Consider the following 18074-nt stretch of genomic DNA (forward strand, 5'->3'; position numbering starts at 1 on the left):
GCTTTTTAGCGCAGGCGCTTAATGAGAACTCTTGCGCCATATTGGAGGCGCGCTACTATCACAGTACGTGCGTAGAACGCTGAGGTGGACTGAGGCACAGAAATGGCTCAATTACGAAAGGCCCGTCTTGAGAGCGACCTCGAAATTGTACGAAAGTTCTGTAGTTCATCCCCACTTTGCACAGGTGAGAAGAAATACTGTTGTTATTCGAAATGTACACGTGAACTCCTTCATACAGTGTTGGGGGAATCTGTCAACGAATCATTCGAAGTACAGTTCACTAACGCGAGCCATAAGTGAGTATAACCATCCACACATGAACGCCATTAACTGTTGATCACGACAGAATGACGTATACGATCAACTTCATGATGTCAGACTACCCAGGTAAGGGGAAGGGTTGGTGAAGTGTTTCATGTACTACTGTTGGTGTAGATGGGACTACGTTGTGTTGTGGTAGTGACTCAGGTGATCTTCAAGTGCTAAACAAGCCCCTCCTATCAATATTCTGCAGCATCTTCACAGGTATGTGCTGCTCACCGCATGCACCAGAGGGCAAGGGGTCCAACACTTCTGGAATGGTATACGAGATTTCCACTGTGATCTCTGATTGCTGCAGATTTCACTGATGTAAATTTACATTTCTAATTTAGAGAAACGTGGAGGTTACAGGCTTGATTTCTACCAGACAAGTGTACAAAATTTCTTGAAGTGTCAAATCCCTTGGGTGTAGACATGCACTGTGGAAGTAGTTTCAGGTATCAACCCACAGAAAATTGAAGTGTCATAAAATATATTAAAAACAGAAATCATGCACTTTAAATTTCTCCATGATTTCTGATAAGTTAAGTTGCTTGGTTGAATTAAATATACAGGCCCTTCCCAAGTAATGTACATTCTTGTGTGATGCGGACAATAAAATATTTTATGGGGCCACCTATCACTAATACCCTCAACATACTGGAGGAAGTACCTATATGCTGAATAGAGACCAAAACTGCTAGCTGGTGTAAGAGGAATTTGCTATTACTGTTAACTGGTAAATGCTTTGCTTGTCATAAGGCTGTACTGTCACCCAATGTATACCACTACTGTACAAGCTTGACATAAAAAGCTACACTGTTGCTAGTATATAATCACCTGGAGTACTCTTGTATTATTTATTGTATGTCTTTACACCTTATACTGTCTGTGTTTTGTTCATCATGCTAGTGAATTCATAACTGAGTGTAGGTAATGTTACTAATGTTACATATGTTAGTGTGACTATACAATTCCTGTCTGAACTGTTAAGTACTGGAAATGTTTTGCTGTTGTAGAGTTCTGTCAGAAGTGTGGTGTTCCCATCCCTGATGATGTTCCTGGTAGTAATGATCCACTGGATAGGCAGGTAGGGATGAGGCTCTGTGTGTGTTTGTGTGTTGGTGGTCCATTTTATTTAAGTTGTTTATTTGGTAAGTCAGCATGTCTTAATTGTATCCAAGGAGTGACATGTCTTGTATCCAAGGAGTGTTAATAACTTTACTCTATGTTCCATAGTGTTTAAGATAGTTATGAAGTGATGAAAGTTGGGGAGAGGTCTGAATGCAACATGGGTTTTAATTATCCCCTCCCCAACAATTTAGCAGTTCACACAGGCTAGTTTGTATTGTGCTTGTGTAATTTGTTTTAGCTGCATTTAAAGCAGTACGTGTCCAACTACTTCTGAATGACTAACATAAGTTACGTTGGCTCATCTCACAGCTCCTTTTACAGCTTTGGGTATCATGCCCAAAAATTTATAGCTAAATTATCAGGAAACGTACAAGCAATTAACTTGCATATTTTCCGTAAAAGCTCTTACCCAATTTTGAAATCAAGTTCTTGTGTTCCTACTCATGATTCTGACAAAAAAAAAATCACTTGTAAGGTTTTTAAAGCAACCGTGGCAGACAATTTGACCATGCCAGATCAAATGGAAGCTGCCTTGCAATTATGAGACGTACGCTAGTTCCGTACATGATATCTATGAAGAACTGTACAAGATGAAGAAGATCGTGTATGGTTATCCACAAAACATTTTGAGCATCAAATTATCTAAATATTTATGCACAATTCCTTCTATAATGATGTACGCTTCTTTCACAAACATGTCAGTCCCATAGAGAAGTTTTAGAAAGAGCATGCGTTATTGTGTCTGCAGTAGAGCTTTTTGTAAGATTTGTGTATCCTGTGTGTAACACTGGTAAACTTTAAGGCCCTTTTATCACTCTTGAAGTGATCACAATTCCACTGTAAACTGACAAATAGCTGAGTCATTGACTTTAATGTAGCCCAGTTGGCTATGTGGGAATATCAGGCTGTGTAACTAAGCTCTCTCTCTTTAAACCATTTAAAAGAACCACTTTCTATTTCTTGATTTGAGCAATACTCCCATCAGGTGTTCTATTGGTACTATGTAATGTCATTAAAACTAAATGCTACATAAGGTTCTTCAGGTTGTTACATGGTGTCATTGTGTTGTGAACCAGAGGAGGGTACCACTTACTTTAATTGTATAATTACTCTGTAGAATTTCACACAAGTCTCAACAGACATATAACAAAACCAGCAAACATTGAAGTTCACAATAGTGCTGCATTTTGTTTTGTAAGTGTCCCCCATTGGGCCACAGTTTAACAGAACTGGTAGGACATGCATTGTACACTGCTTGCTTTAATTATCACATGAGTCTCAATAATAACAGTACAAAACTAGCAAACAATGGGGTTCACTGGATAGATAGCACATCAGATAAATTTCAAGGCTGTGTACTTTGTTTTGTAAGAGCTGGATTTCTTGGTGGAATGCCAAAAAACCTATTTCATGCATAATAATTATAAGCAGGATGGGAGTTTGTAAAATATTTCACAGCAAGTTTGCAGCTCTAGAATAGAACAAGTTCTAAAAATAGAATCCTGCACATATATCTCCATGCTTTTGTACTATAAATAGTTTGATTTTCTAAAAATAGCACATGTATTACCTCTTTTGTGCTATAAATAGTTTGATTACATCACTGCTTTGACTTTATGTCTAATATGTACTATGGGTACCTGGGTTTCCAAGCTGAGAATGTTTATTTTATCTGTTTCTTGGGGCTGTTATGCACAATTGACTGCACCATTAACAAGGCTGCTGCAAGTTCCTCCTGTCCTGACTCCCTGGCACACTACTCCCCATTAAGTCATTATCATGTCTGCAGTGATCTCCCTCCCAGGTCCTCACTTCTCATTTGATCCCCAGAACTTCATCTGACTAGAGTTCCCAAAGGAAATGGATCTTCTGGGATGAAATCAGCTGTGGTTTTCCCTGTTGATGGTAAAACCCAGAAATTCCAGCAGCTGCACTGATAATTCCACCTCCATGATCCTAATGACCTCAAACTTATAAGATGAAAGTGTCCCATCTCAGTATGGCAACAAAGGATAGCAATGCCATGTCAAGCCTTGCAATTCAAACCCTTTTACCAGAATAAGAGGAGAAGCACAGCTATCCCTAAGGTGGTACATACGTAAGATGATGGAAAATCTTCTTTGCTACCGGTTTATGAACTGATCCTGATAAGGATATGTCACTACCATTACTCCTTTCTGATGTAGGCTCTGGACTTCCTCCTCCACTTAGTCCACTAATGGAAACTCAGGAGAATCATTTCTCAGCGGCTGAAATAATCACTGGAAATCTAGACAGGAGAAATAGTCCATTAAATATGCTACCACTGAATTGTTTTGTTCAGAAACTCTATTTCAAAATGGAAGGATTGGGAATGATCAAGGATCTCATGCAGGCACTGGATGTACAGGAGGATGTAGTGTCAGGAGCACAGGTGGTATTTACAGTCCACATGGGACAAATTCACCTGCTTTTCAGTTTGGTTTTACAGTGTTCCCCGCACTTTTACAAATCTCCTCTAACCAACCATGGGAAATACAATCACCAACGTGGATGATATTCTTTTCTGATTATGCACCAGTCCTCAGAATGGTTGCTACACCTACCTTAACAATGGTTTCTTGGTATCCAATTTTTTTGCTGCTTTGCTAGAAAGCCTAGACCAAAGACGTCCTTTCTGTTGTCTTATGTCTCTGTTGCTAGTGATTCAAGCTAGGATTGAGGATTGATCCTTCCTAGAGCTGCTATCTGCAAATGTTAAATGTTACATTTAGTGAATCTTGTGAAACATATTACCAACATACAGTGAATCAACAAACCAATTATTTGCCGTCAAAAATATAGATAGCTGTGAAATTTGATTTCTGTGTGGCAGTACTGAGAAACAGCCACAGTACATGATAGCTAATTGAGGAGTTTTAAATGTGGAAGGGACACAGTTTTCATGTTGTAAAATTTTACTTGTAATACAGGAATCAGATGCTTCGTATGTGACAGCAAGTGACACTGATGACATGTTAAGTGGTGATGATGGTTATGATGATGATGAGATGGATGAAGATGACATGATGACAACTGGTCCTCATCCACTACTAGAGGCTGACCTGACCAGAGTCAGTGAAAAGTTTGGTAAACCATCAGTGGACTACAAGTAAAATGGAAGTGTACTTGTGCATGTCATATGAGTGATGTCTTCTCCAGGATGTACCCTAGTATTGATGAGGTTGATGTATTCCTTAACATTGATGTCCAATACATTCTTGATGTATGTAATACCTCATGTTACAATTGTGGGTTGAGGGTTTGTGTCACAGGAAGACACTGCCAGTGCGTGGGGTGTAAAGATCACCGAGCCAATCATTGTGTTCCTTCGGTTCAAGTGTATGTCATTATACCTGGATGGTGTAGGTGAGTGACTTTAGTACTGCTGACTGTGGTTCAGTATGTTTGTGTTGTATATGTAGTTCCAGAAATCAAAGTCTACCAACCATCTAATAAGGACACCTTTTGTCTTGGAGTACAGATAGGAAAGTTAGTAGTATAATGTTGTGAGATCTTGTCATCGACGTTTGCAGGATCTTGGAAGTATTTATTGCAAAGCAGTTTAAGGAACTGTCTTGCAAACTTGTTGAGGAACTCGGTTGGTTCATATTATATTAGTAGACACGTGTAGTAGTTTTGTAACAACAGTTGACAAGAAACATCAAGCTAATGCTGCTCCACCAAAGACACTTTCTACTGCACCCATTCCCCCAGTATTAGATGAAGCAATTGCTCGAGTGATGGCACTTGGTTTTGAGCATCAACAAACACTGGAAGCTCTTCTAAAAACAAACGGAGATGTAGGCAAAGCATCAATGATGTTGTCAGGCACTCAGGTGAGCAAACATGACATCACAATTGTCGATACTCCACAACAGGAAGATGATTTTGATGATGATTTTGATAGCTACGATGATGTGATCAAGAAGACACCAAATGTGTTCTTGAGACAGGCATCGTCTGGTGCTCAAGCCAAATTTGATGATAATGAAGACAGTCAGGTTACATACGTAACTTATTACAATAGTATTGGGCTTTACACCACTGTATTTATAGGATCCTAAAAAGGTCCCATCTCTGGGGAATGGATTCCTCTGTCAGGTAGAGTTTCTTTGTCATGTTTCATAAGCAACTACAGTTTCTCCCACAGTTGATGGATTATATTCTACAGCGTATAAAAACATTAAATGAATTCTGTGTTATATGTGATGAGAGACATGTGTTTGACTGTGCTCTCTTAAAGGTAAGTACAACAATACAATGGCTATTGTATGTATTATATATTCCTCATAGCCTTGTGTGTGTACCAGAACTTTGTGCGTATTCTCATTCCAAACACTTGGTGTAATGGCTGATGCTGCTGAAGCTATTGCCACTGATGCTGATGTATGGCATATCATGCAGTGCTGTGTACTCTACTTAATGTCTTCCAATAGGTGGTGGACTTGCTTATAGCCATGGCCAATGCTGCAGTGTGCTCAGGAAGAAAAGACGTTATCTTTGATCCTTACCCCTCCATAGTAGACCCCAGTAACCCTAACCTTTTAGCACTTGACCCATCGGTATGTGCAGTATTGTAAGTAGGCTTGATGTTACTTCACCGATCTCTAGAACAAAGACTACGAGCGCGTGAAGAAGATACTCAAGGTCATTATATCCAGTAGAGAAGCTGCTATAGTAAGTGTCCACTGTTAGTTGGTATGTTACTAGCCTCTTTGTAGGAAGGTAGAGGGTCTCATTTGAAAGGTACCATGGACGAAGGACATGTTTGTGCATTTCCATTGATGCAATGGTAAGAGTGGCACATCCAAGACGTGGCTAACTGCTACATATTTAGGATTCTAGCCAGCAACAGATCTCACATTGTCTTGTTACCACCAGAGAAGGTATGCACATTGTCGGTCGGTGTCAAACTGTTCTATTCCATTTCATTACAGAGAATACAGTCTATGAAGACTGATTATCAGTTTCTACTGGTCAGCAGTCCTCCAGCAAAAGAGCACGCATTCCAGAAGGCTAAAACACAGTATGGCAGCACCTATGCTTTTCAGTGAGTTGATGTAATTTTTGTTTAAACTTGAAAGCCTTTATTTTTGTATATAGTGGCTCTTCTATTGAGAACTGGCATTCCATTGTAAGGAAGGGTCTGCTCAACGCATCAGGAACAAAATTTCAGGTTATCATCTTGTACCCTGTATCATCAGTATCATAATGCATTCATATCTAGATGAATGGTGCAGCTTACGGAAAAGGCATCTACCTAAGTCCTGTATCGTCAGTATCATTTGGGTACACACGTAGCTACTACAATCCAGGAAAAGACACCAAAACTGAACAGGTATAGCAAGTCAGAACCCTCAAGTGGGTCCTGTTGAGTATGCTCCTATTAATTAGTCTAAAGGTCTCGTTGGGAAGACTAACCTCACTTGCATAGCTTTGTGTGAAGGTTAGTACCATCATAGAAATGAGACGTTTTTGTATATCATTTGATGTACTAGTGATTTCAAAGGACATTAACAAAAGTGGAGACATCTGGGTATGTCCCCAAGAAGACTACGTGTGTACAAGATTCTTTTTTGTGTAAGTGTTAGACAGTGTGCATAGTTCTGTGTATGTCATGTCATCTAGTTACGAGAGAGGTGGTAGTAATGCTAACATTGACACACGTAAAGGTGAAATACAACAGGAAATTAGCCATGCTGTCAGCGTCCGAAGACTACTCAAGGCAACAAGTTAAAAGTTCTGTACATGAAATAATCAGAATTTGTATTGCACAAGTTCAAAACTGTTCACCCTTTTCATTTGTTCACCTTTTTATTAATAAATTATTAAAAAAGAAATATAATTTTTTTAAGTTCACAATTTTACAACTGTACAGGTGGAATGTAAAGTTGGGTGTGTCCAGGGTTTGTGCTAAAATGTGCACTTACAATCTCCAGTGGAAGTAAACCACAAGACAGTGGTCAGATCAGCTGAAATGGAATGTGTTAGACCTTGTTCATATACCTTATAAGGGGGATAACATAGTTTCCATGTACCTTCTGGGAAGTACACATCCCTTGATCGTGCACCTTGCCTGATTACTGGTGCAATCATGACACTGTCACCAATCAAGAATTGATCATTGACTGTGACGGCCTCAGGATCATCAGCAGCCATCCACCATAGTGGCCGTATTATGGGGTAGCCATTACTACTGACATTCACTGCCAATTCTTTTACATAAGCATCAACCATGCAAGTATGAAGGTGCACCAGTCTTCTGGCATATTCAACAATGTTAACATTTAAGCTCCTAGCTGCTTCTTCTAAATCCCATGGTGGAATGGAAAATTGCATCGAAGGCAGGAAGGTTACTAGCTGCATCCAGCGAATGTACAACTCCACGTCATCAATAGCCCCCACAGCATTAATGTCACCATTATTGTAGTTGTTACCACCGATCATGTCTGGCAGGATGAAGGGATAGCCCATTAGCCCCATACTCAATGCAGTGACAATGACAGAATGTAGTCCATTGTCCAGGCCCCATCTTGTGTCTCTGTCTATCATCCGTACCATAATAGGCAGGTCTTGGGTAAAGTGTCCCACTCGTACCTCTGCTCTTGACCCAACTGAGCTATTGTCAATGCTGGCAGCAAATTGAGCATACTGAGCTGTAAAGGAGTTTTGTTCAGGGCTAGGGTAGTATAAGCATTCTGGCAAATAGTTAATTTCCCCAGCATCAAATTTGAATGAAGCAACACCGTAGTTGTCTCTGAAAGTATTAAGCTTGTTTCTAAACCAATTCTTTGCATGGTCATCTTCAAAATTTATGACAGCTGCTACTCCATTCCACCATCGTACTAGTGCCTCAGTTCTACTAAGTCCACCAGGGTAGAAATAGAGATTGTCCAATCCCTCAGTAAAGTCTGCTGCACTGTAATCCACAAATGGATGTACCCAAGTTGTGATTGCAACATTATTGCGCACCACATCATCTGATCGTGTAAAACTTGTAACATCATCAAACTTGGCAGGGTCAAAATCAACTGTACCATATTCTGTTGAATAACGATCATCTATTTCAAAATTACTGATGGTGAAATTGTGACTGAGGATCTCATTTAAGAACATAGAGATTTTGTCTTGCGTGATATTCTCCTTGTACCTTACCCATGTGGACCATATTGGATACTTGAACAAGTCCATGTGTGGTGTGTGTGAGGGATGGTTAACTTCTTCTGAGCCATCCAGAAAGTGGACTGCAGCATCCTTCACATTGACAAACCCACACACACGATATTCAAGGGTGGTAATTTGTGTCGTATCAGGAGGTGAACATAGCAGTGGGTAGGGCAGTGATTGGATACATAGCTCAGTTTGGGATAAGCTGACATGCAGCGGAGTTTTTTTGTTCACAAATACGGCTGCACCCCTCGTGCTCAACCATATTGGATGCAACACAGAACCAAAGGAACTGTTTGTATTGTTGTAAGAATCAATGGGTAGGAATGATGTCATATTTATCGAGGTGTTTAGGGGCCAAGATTGTATGTTTGGGGTGTGACCAGCAAACCAACTAGCTTCTGATAGGTTGTAGCAGTCTCGTAAAGGTACCTTTTGTGATGATGGGCCTCTCCACTTCACACTCAGACAGCCATCCTCACGGTTGTTCGGTGCTTCTTGGTAGGATAGCTCTAAGCGTGCATCCCCGTGTACGTACTTGTCTGCACTAATTTGTTCCAACTGTAAATTGCCAGTACCAACGTAACCATCTCCAAGTCTACCCCTGATCTTTTCTTTACCTCTGTGACACAGGGCGAACTCGCCAGTGTTAGGATTAAAGAGGTGGGTTGCATCACCAGTACATTTTAGCGAATTGTCTTCGTCACTGATTGTAAGTGGTAACACAACGAACAAGAAACAACCCAAGAACAGTAAAGAAATGAGTGTAATTACTATAACTTTTCGTACCAACGGCTTGCTCAATATATCCTTGACACGATGAAGACCAAATTTCTGACTATCTTTCAGTTCAGCCAAAGGGTGCTCTTCTTCTTCACATTCATCATCTTCCTCTTGAATTGCAGACAACTGCAAGTCGTCTGAATTGGTATCCGAACTTACTCTACGCATTACTGATTTGTTTGAAGTTATGGTGTGCAATATTTAGACCTTTGCTTACAATCATACTGTTTTATTATTTTGGCAAATAGCCTGTGCACCAACTGTTGCTATGATCAAGAATACATTATAATAAACAAGTACTCTTGTTATTTACATGATATCTCATTCATTATTGATGATATATAGCTATCCCAGTAACAGCTCATATAATATTACTAATATGTTGACGGCCATCAGTGGAACTGTAATAAAAACAAGTAGGTAACAACAGTGGTCAATGTTGACAGTGTTACATACCTCTTAGCAGTGTCCGTACTGATGTGATGAGTTGTATTAGCTGATATTTGATGCCACTTGAGTCACCAAATCCTTCATTTCTGTAGTCCTTACCCCAACCAACTACAACATAATATGAAGACCACAATATAAAGGTGCCAAAGTACAAGTATATATGCTGTGTTACCGGAAGAACATGAATACAATAGTTTGTTACCATAGACAGGAAAAGTAAAAGTTGCCAGATAGCATTTCTATTGCGTAACAGCAGAAAAGTTCTACATGTATTTGTTGCCTCAGTGCTATATGGAGTAATTAGTGTTAATTATATTTGCAAAAAATAGTTGAGAAGGTATGATGACATGAAATAAGCGTTATCGGAGAAAGAATTCGTATACTTAGAATTTATAAAGCACGAAAAGTAACGCCTTAATGCATGTAAGGCTCCCTGGACACTCTTTACTTAATTATCAGCAGTACTTTCTTCTCTGGTGGCTGTTTTATCACGTGACTAAGTCTCCAATAGATCGTGTATACTGAAATCAGACAATTGGGGTTGAATGGAGCCACTGAATTTAGCATAAGAAAAGCTTTCGATTGGTACATAGTATTTAGCAGTACCCTTCCAAAATAGGTTCTCTGTATAAACCCTATTGCTCATGTGAACCGTGTCATACCTCCTCTGGTTCCATGCGCAGCTTCTTTTGCCTACATGATAGGACTGCATGGTAACTGACACTGTACAGTTAGTACCAGATCACTTTCTTTTGTGAGGAAGCGGTTGGGTGTGTATCTCTATATAGGCAGTTTTGTGCAGTTGACCTAGCTAACTTTCTGCCAGGGATCATCAATTCCCAGCACAAGACTACATCATCAGTATAATACTCAACCTCACACTCAACAGAGATTGCTAATATAAAACTTACTAAAACAATTGTCGAGTGTTCACATTATAATCAAATCAAGGTAATTTTTTTTTTTGAAAAGAAAGACTAGAATCAACAATAAGTGATAAGTTACAATAAGACTAATGCTACAACTACATTATAGTACATAACTAGCTACTACTACTACAACTAGACAAAGGGGAATACAAATTATTAAGGGTAGAGGGGGCTATCATTGTCATCACAAGTTGTGTATTGTTCTACATGCCATTGTTTTGGTGTGCATCAATTTAAGTAAATTAACAAATTACAAAGCATTAGCATACCTTTGACTAAGAATCTGTCTTCATTTAATATCGCTACAGCGTTAATAAACAGTAGACTTGCCTCAAATAAACTCCCAATAGCGAAACCCATCTCTCCCAAGATATCTCCCCTTTGTACGATTTACTCAGTAATTCTCCGGATACTATAAAGTGAAATTTGGCGCCTTTCACAAGTCGAACAAATGGAAGAGGAGGGTGTCACAGCTGGAAACGACAAATTAGGATGCACATCAGCTGGAACAGAATCGGACTCGAAGGAAAAATCACTCTTGTCACAACTACGACACGCCCGGGAGGTGTGTCACAAAGGAGTAGTAAGGTAATTATGCCTTGCATTATAGCGTTCAAGAGAGAGAGTAAACCATCGTTAACAACACATACAATTTTATACCTCGGACACATGCGGTGTGCAGAAGCACAAGGAAGCTATAAAAATAAAGTTACAGTACACACAAGGGGTAGTCACTTCCATACCGCCAATTGATGTACTCCTGGACCAACATTTATAAATCAATTTATATTATTGGATGTATATCAGCACATTGCTGTCTTTCCAATATAATAATAATCATTGTCAACTGTAAAAGTTTAGTAAATTCTCGTGTTGCCCAAAGTTAGCTTTCAAAGGTGTATATGCCTTGATCACTTGATTAAATCTTGATCCCAGTCACAAGTGCATCAATGGACAAATTTCATAATGAAAAAATCTACCGTTGCCCCTAGCAACCTAAATTTTACATTATTTGTAGGTGTCAATGTCTTATGTCACCTCTCCAAGTTTTAAAAGGATAGCATATATAAGTCATGAGATAACATTTTGAAGTTGCAATTTTCCCATACATTGTCCATTTCAGTTGGTGAAGGCTACAAAAGTCTGGTTATTTTGATACCAACTTAGCTAAGGGTAGTGAAGAACCAAGGTAAGTGTATAGGGTGATATATGAGCTAGTATTTCTGTGCAATTAAGCTCAAATTGTCTTGTAGCACAACGTAAATTGGGAACACTACGAAAATCGTATTTTGTACTCTTTGCCAAGTCTTTGAAGACATACAGTGAAAACTAATGGAATTGTATTAAAGTACAGACAATTCCAAATGGCTTGTGCTGCACATTGGTACAGTTCAATGCTTTTTCCAGAAGATTTTTAGTGTTAACCAAACGAGAAGTCACATAGTTTGTGTACCTGTTTCAGGTGTTTCTAAGCGTCCTTCAGACAATTGCTGGAATTATGGCAAAGCTAAGTGATTCAAGTGTGGCTTAGTGTAACAATTACAGTTCTTTGTTTCATACAGGCGAACTTACAGCTCATGGAACAAGAGACAAATCCTGTCCTGTGATAATAGAGCATAGCAATGAAGATAGCAACATAACTAATGATATGACGCAACCGTAAAATTAATTACTTCCGGTACAACGAGGAGTGCCGGCGTGCGAAACGGAGCTTCCAATCCTGTGTTATTAGTATAGTATCTATGGTGAGAGGGGCTGTTAACAGTTGCCCCTTCTCGGTAATCACACAAACCATGGAATCTAAAGAATGTCATATCTTATGACCTATATACTCTATCCATTTATAACTTGGAGAGATTATTGTTGACATTCACACCTACAAATTATGTAAAATTGAGGTATGTGTACTTTTGAATTTTTGGTCTTTGCATACGTTGAAATACCTTATTTTTGTGATTTCCCAGAAGGGGCAACTGTAGCCTCTCACATAGAAATGTATCGGAAAATCACAAATTTCAAAATGTCATATCTTATCACATATACATGCTATCCTTTCAAAATTTGGAGAAGTTACTTTAGACGTTATCACCTAAAAATATTGGGAAATTCAGGTTGCTAGGGGCAACGGTTATTTCTATATGCTATAAAACCTTATGGAATTTGTCTATTGGTGGTATGGAGGTGACTATCCCTTGACACACAGACAAACAAGAAAAAGACAATATGAATGTGAATGTAATATTATGAACTTGGTATTATCTATGCTTGCAGGTATTTGTTTTGTGTATATAATATACAAAACGTACATGCTGAATGATGGTAGTTTAATACATTTTATGTAGAGCTTTATATTGGCGCTTCGTATGTGTACATACACTGTAGTGCAGGGTCATATTCCTGGAGTTCTGGAAACCCTTCGAAATTTGATTTTGTGGGCTTGCAGCAAGAACACCAACCCACCATAGTTTTGGCTGAACAAACATACAGAAAGAAGGGAATAGGGTAGAGCTACAGTACATGTAATAGGTAACTTGCTCAAAAGAGTTTTAGGGAGAACAACAGTATGAATTTAACTATATAAGGAAAAACGTTACTGAGGTTCTAACTTGCATATCAACGTGTGGTAATTGTAGTTTGAAGTTCAAAAATGAATCAATTGGATTGGTCGAAATCTTGTGCACGTGATTCCACTTGTTATTATTGTTGCGCAAGAAATATTACAGCCTCGGTGATAAAGATCGAGATACTCCAATCAGATGTATTCTAATAGAGCAGTCAATAGTACTCTAATAGAACATTCATAATGGTTTGCAGGTATAATTTTACAAAAAAATAATTGATAGGACTTAAAGGGAGCTAAGCAACCAAGCATATACTGTATAGCCTAAATATTTCTAGGGGGGAAATTTTCACTGATTTCGTGGTTTTGAGGGTTGTCAACAAAAATTTTATCCTTGAAATATTTAGACCTCCACATATATCATTTTGGGAGTGTTTGCAACTCCACGAAAAAAATTTCTTTTTAGCAACATTGTTCAACCTCAAAAAATTTGCCTCTCAATATTTAGGCTGTACGGTATTGAAGATATTAATAGATTATATTATCCATAGAGCATGAGGTAGTAAATTTTGAAACATTTGATGTTCAATATCTGTCAGCAGTTGGGGGCTGTATCCCAGACCCCTGCATAAATAACCAACTATCATCTGGAAATCCCCTTGGAAAAATCCTGGATACGACCCTGGTAGTGGTAGACTATTGTACTGTATAGTAGGGACCAAAAAAGTTTGGGCATGGCCTGTGAAAAGAGTTCACCCAAAAACCAGCCTCACTTTTGGTTAAGTAAAACTAAGCCCAAACAAGCCTTCAGATTGACCCGAAATGCTTTCAACAAATTTTCTAGTGATTTGTGTCCCATTCATCTTTGCTGACAGCGAAAGGTGTCAATTTGACGGTAGCGCATGATGGCTTCCCTTCGTAACGGAAATCATAGTGGCTACTTTGATTGCAAAGGTGCTTTTTGAACAGTTCTTGATTCACAATACTGTGTGTAACAGATTGAACGTAGCTGACAACTAGGCGTAATGGATACTCACTTCAGATGATAATTGATAGCTGGGGTGCACGGCGCTATTTCTTTCTTTTGATGCGGTACATGTGGGTTCACCAGTCATAATAATTTTATTTTAGACAAACAAGTTAGTACACAAAATAATTTGGAATTTTGGGACCATAGCACATCAAAATATAGTACTGAAACAAGCTGGAGTAGTCCATGATATTAAATCACAATAAAACAATAAGAAGTGTTATATCCCTACTGGGCATTTCCATTATGGTATCTTGAGCACAGTAGGGATATAACACTTCTTATTGATTTAATATCACCAGCTTGTTTCAATACTTTTTTCAATGTGCTATGGTCCCTACTCTAGTTGGAAATTTTTGTGTACTTGTATTATCAAGAGTTCATAATATAGTAGTGGGAACTCTTGGTATTATATACATCCAAAGGTAAGCACATGGTTGTGGCCAGAAGATCTGTGGTTGTATAAATCTATGAAATACTCTAATAAAACGCTCACTATATTTTCAGTGATTCATTACTCTCTTTACTAGCAAATTTAACACAAAGAAAAGTTTCTCAGGAAATGTTTTAGAAATAGCAGAAAAGATACAGCACCAAATCCAGTCAGAATTATCTTCACGACTACAGGTTCTCAGAATTGTTTTCTTTTTCCTATGTAATATTAACATGTTCATATTAGGAATCTTCTGAAGAACTGTTTAAAGAAGCAAATGTGTTTAGTGCATTGTCAAAATTAGAAGAAATGAAAATACAAGAACATGATCACAACAAGCAAGCTTGGTAAAGTTAATAGCAAGAGTGAATAAAATTATTCACTCCTGTTAATAGTGAAAGGTGGATAATCTCCTTATTGTTTAGATGTTTAACCTTGGTGGAAACCAATAGGTGCTAAATAACTTTTCTTGAATAGCAAGCTATATAGTATTAAAGATTTTTAAAAGAAGTTTCTGCTGGGCCGGTCATTGCAACTGCATGGCTGTTCTATTAGAGTAGTCAACGTAACTTGGACTAATATAATTGTAACATTGTTTGACACCTGAGGTAAGATGTGTTCCATTCCATGGTGGATCAGCTTGAGGTCGTAAATCCTGAATGCTCCAAGTAGATTTCCTAAAAACTTCTGTAAACCCACCTTGAGTATACCCCTAATATTTTTAGTAGAGCAGCTAAGCAACAAATTTTGATGAAATTGTTCCCTTTGTGATAAAGCACATTGAGTAAGGTATGCTAAATCATTTGAGATACGGTAAATCATTGCCTTAGGGCATGTTTGGACTAGGTTATAAGATCATTTCTAGCTGGTCAGGAAACCATAAAAATACATTCAAATACTTTTTTTTGTTTAATTATGATGAATGTATTTCAAATTTGCGGGTGCATTCAAAAAATGTTTCAAAATGTGGTAATCTTACACATTTCTAATGGAGCCATTATTTCAGTGTAAAAATGTACAGGCACAATTGCACATCTATGGCTTTGTATACCTTGACCTTTTGTGCTTATTAAAATTGTGAGCTAATGACTTGGATGGACACACCTCTATGGTATTTGGACATGACCATCCCTTGCTTGTCTATGCAAATGTGAATTTACTATTACGTACTTTTATGGCTTCCATAATACATTATTTGAGTGTGATATGATTGATAATTTTACAGGCACCGTATCTAGCAAGCAAATATTGTACCAAATTTGGTGCTTTTATCAAAAAGTGAATGATTTTTTCCCTTAGCCACTGTGGTTACTAGTGTGAAGTAATGCTGTTGCATGGACATCGGATATGCGTTATAACATGTCCACCTTCTAGGAGATTTTGTGGGATTCCTGAAGAAGATGCTAAGAGACTTCTTGCAGTTGAACAGTGTAGGTCACTGAAAAGCAAAAAGGAGTTATCTGATAAGGTGCATTGATAGTGCTTTACCCATTTGTTCAGTTTGCTTTGTGTGTGTGTGTGTCCTGATGCCAACTGGGGAAGCAGCCCACCCAGCTGTAACATCAATGGGTACCTGGTGTAAACTGGGGAAGCAAATGCTCAACTGTCCATGTCTCATATATCAGTTAAAGGTCCAGGTGGGACTTTGGGTGCCTACACCTTCAACTGTGAGATATGGTACAGCCTCATGCGGGTTACTAGTCCTGGCATGCCTGCGCTGACTCTTAGCACCTGAGTAGTGCACACCACTGGGTAGTGTGACTTCTTAGCAGCAGCTGAAGGCTTTGCTTTGATTTGCTTTGCTTTGCTTTTGCTTTGCTTTTGCTGTGTGTGTGTGTGTGTGTGTGTGTGTGTGTGTGTGTGTGTGTGTGTGTGTGTGTGTGTGTGTGTGTGTGAGAGAGAGGACTGGAACGAAGGTCAAATTTTAACTTCTGAAGCTTTTTGTACAGGGGCAGAAAATAGGAATGTGGGGAGGGCAACTGCCCCCCCCCCCCCCACACACACACACACACACACACACACACACACACTTTTAAAGAGTGGAGGGGCAGTGCCCCCTCACTTTTTCCAATGCCCGGTTGTTAAAGTACAACAACTATTGTACCTCATTTTAGTCATCAGCTAACTTGCTTTGCCAGTATATTTGTGCCAAGAATGGAATGCTTGGAAGTGCAAGACCTAGCTACTCTAATAGAACATTCAATGAAACCATATTAGTTGATTCTGCTTTGCAATTTATTGAATCTGTTTCCATTAGCAAGTGTATCTATACATAATCAAGTGCATGAGTCTATCTGAAATGCCTTCATTTGCTGATGTATCTACTTGCACAGTATCTTAATGATAGTCATTGTATAATATTATATATTACTATTCAAGCACTGAAAATGCTCTTAGATTCAATCTCAAAGTATTAAAATTTCAAAATTTTCCTGTGGGGGGCATGCCCCCAGACCCCCTAGTATTGGCATGTTTTGTATGCTAGTGTGCTTTGCTCTCTAAGGTACAATAATAATAGCTTTTTAATGTAACTGACAGCCACCACAATGTTTGCCACCCCCCCCCCCCCCCCCCCCACTGTTCTCTGAAAACAACTTCAGTCAATTTTGTAGATTTAGAAAGGGGCAATATCACTTCACATCATAAGTCGGCCACAACCACCCTTAAGACAGCTACTGAAGCGTTGATCATGTCATGTTAGTATTAATGATGGGTGTATGTTTGTAGTACAGGCTCGAGTACAACTGTTTAGACTGTCAATGATAGTTGCATGCTTCCATGCCTTTTGACTGAAAAGACATGCCAGTATCCATGGTTATGAAGTTTTGGGGGGTAAAACTACCTTTGAAGGTTACAAAACCTCCAAAGGTTCTGAAGCTTTGTTCCAGCCCTATGTGGGTGTAAGTGTGTGCATGTGCGTAAGTGTGTGCATGTGTGTAGTGTGGTGTGTGTATGCATGCGTGTTTATCAGAATAATCTAGTACACTACCACTACAGGTACATGTGTGTATAGAAGACTTGAAGGATATTTTGAAGCACAAACAAGAAGAGTTGCAGAAACTTGAACAAGAGATACAAGAAGAATTAACATCAATATCATCAAAACCTGTTCAATTAAATTACTAAAATGTGGTACATGATTTGATCATTTACTTCTGATAATATCGTAACATACAACTCTGTGTGGACTATATATGGGCATTATAGTCTACTCATCAGCAATTTGTGACATGCTCCATCAACACATTAACTTTCCTCCTGTATTAT

The 18074-nt window shown here is 38.7% G+C and overlaps 4 protein-coding genes across 4 annotated transcripts; 2 read left to right on the top strand and 2 right to left on the bottom strand.

The window, feature by feature from the left end:
* The first annotated feature begins 13 nt into the window (after window positions 1-13).
* On the top strand, window positions 14-7317 carry LOC136260974 (protein mono-ADP-ribosyltransferase PARP6-like). The gene is made up of 25 exons (XM_066054918.1): window positions 14-184; window positions 239-296; window positions 347-387; window positions 436-525; window positions 1320-1390; window positions 4386-4564; window positions 4615-4678; window positions 4728-4821; window positions 4878-4944; window positions 4989-5053; window positions 5104-5291; window positions 5334-5456; window positions 5512-5556; window positions 5606-5698; window positions 5749-5841; window positions 5892-6017; window positions 6067-6132; window positions 6177-6247; window positions 6293-6341; window positions 6393-6505; window positions 6559-6631; window positions 6683-6793; window positions 6850-6901; window positions 6954-7035; window positions 7084-7317. Exons 1-25 carry the CDS (start codon window positions 103-105, stop codon window positions 7190-7192), a joined length of 2205 nt encoding a protein of 734 aa, XP_065910990.1. The 5' UTR covers window positions 14-102; the 3' UTR covers window positions 7193-7317.
* LOC136260975 (myogenesis-regulating glycosidase-like) lies at window positions 7084-9573 on the bottom strand. The gene has a single exon (XM_066054920.1). The coding sequence runs from the start codon at window positions 9571-9573 to the stop codon at window positions 7369-7371; it is 2205 nt and encodes a 734-aa protein (XP_065910992.1). The 3' UTR covers window positions 7084-7368.
* Window positions 9574-9668: 95 nt separating this feature from the next.
* LOC136261009 (immediate early response 3-interacting protein 1-like) lies at window positions 9669-11354 on the bottom strand. The gene is made up of 3 exons (XM_066054970.1): window positions 11054-11354; window positions 9862-9963; window positions 9669-9806 (listed from the first exon to the last, which is right to left on the bottom strand). The coding sequence occupies exons 1-3, from the start codon at window positions 11142-11144 to the stop codon at window positions 9751-9753; spliced, it is 249 nt and encodes an 82-aa protein (XP_065911042.1). The 5' UTR covers window positions 11145-11354; the 3' UTR covers window positions 9669-9750.
* On the top strand, window positions 11071-17984 carry LOC136261002 (epidermal growth factor receptor substrate 15 homolog). Its single transcript, XM_066054963.1, has 5 exons — window positions 11071-11372; window positions 14905-15001; window positions 15054-15154; window positions 16182-16275; window positions 17805-17984. The coding sequence occupies exons 1-5, from the start codon at window positions 11236-11238 to the stop codon at window positions 17931-17933; spliced, it is 558 nt and encodes a 185-aa protein (XP_065911035.1). The 5' UTR covers window positions 11071-11235; the 3' UTR covers window positions 17934-17984.
* The last annotated feature ends 90 nt before the right edge of the window (window positions 17985-18074 follow it).

The sequence above is a fragment of the Dysidea avara genome, chromosome 7, assembly GCF_963678975.1.
Source record: "Dysidea avara chromosome 7, odDysAvar1.4, whole genome shotgun sequence".
Lineage (NCBI taxonomy): Eukaryota > Metazoa > Porifera > Demospongiae > Dictyoceratida > Dysideidae > Dysidea > Dysidea avara.

Excerpts from the sequence above, each read along its gene's own strand:
- LOC136260974 (XM_066054918.1), top strand. The coding sequence starts at position 103 with ATGGCTCAATTACGAAAGGCCCGTCTTGAGAGCGACCTCGAAATTGTA. Across the intron at positions 4,565-4,614 it reads AAACCATCAGTGGACTACAA|GATGTACCCTAGTATTGATG; the intron begins GTAAAATGGAAG and ends TGTCTTCTCCAG. Across the intron at positions 6,018-6,066 it reads TTTTAGCACTTGACCCATCG|AACAAAGACTACGAGCGCGT; the intron begins GTATGTGCAGTA and ends ACCGATCTCTAG.
- LOC136260975 (XM_066054920.1), bottom strand. The coding sequence starts at position 9,573 with ATGCGTAGAGTAAGTTCGGATACCAATTCAGACGACTTGCAGTTGTCT.
- LOC136261009 (XM_066054970.1), bottom strand. The coding sequence starts at position 11,144 with ATGGGTTTCGCTATTGGGAGTTTATTTGAGGCAAGTCTACTGTTTATT. Across the intron at positions 9,964-11,053 it reads AGACAGATTCTTAGTCAAAG|TTGGTTGGGGTAAGGACTAC; the intron begins GTATGCTAATGC and ends ATTATGTTGTAG. Across the intron at positions 9,807-9,861 it reads AGTACGGACACTGCTAAGAG|TTCCACTGATGGCCGTCAAC; the intron begins GTATGTAACACT and ends TTTTTATTACAG.
- LOC136261002 (XM_066054963.1), top strand. The coding sequence starts at position 11,236 with ATGGAAGAGGAGGGTGTCACAGCTGGAAACGACAAATTAGGATGCACA. Across the intron at positions 15,002-15,053 it reads AATTATCTTCACGACTACAG|GAATCTTCTGAAGAACTGTT; the intron begins GTTCTCAGAATT and ends TGTTCATATTAG. Across the intron at positions 15,155-16,181 it reads GATCACAACAAGCAAGCTTG|GAGATTTTGTGGGATTCCTG; the intron begins GTAAAGTTAATA and ends TCCACCTTCTAG.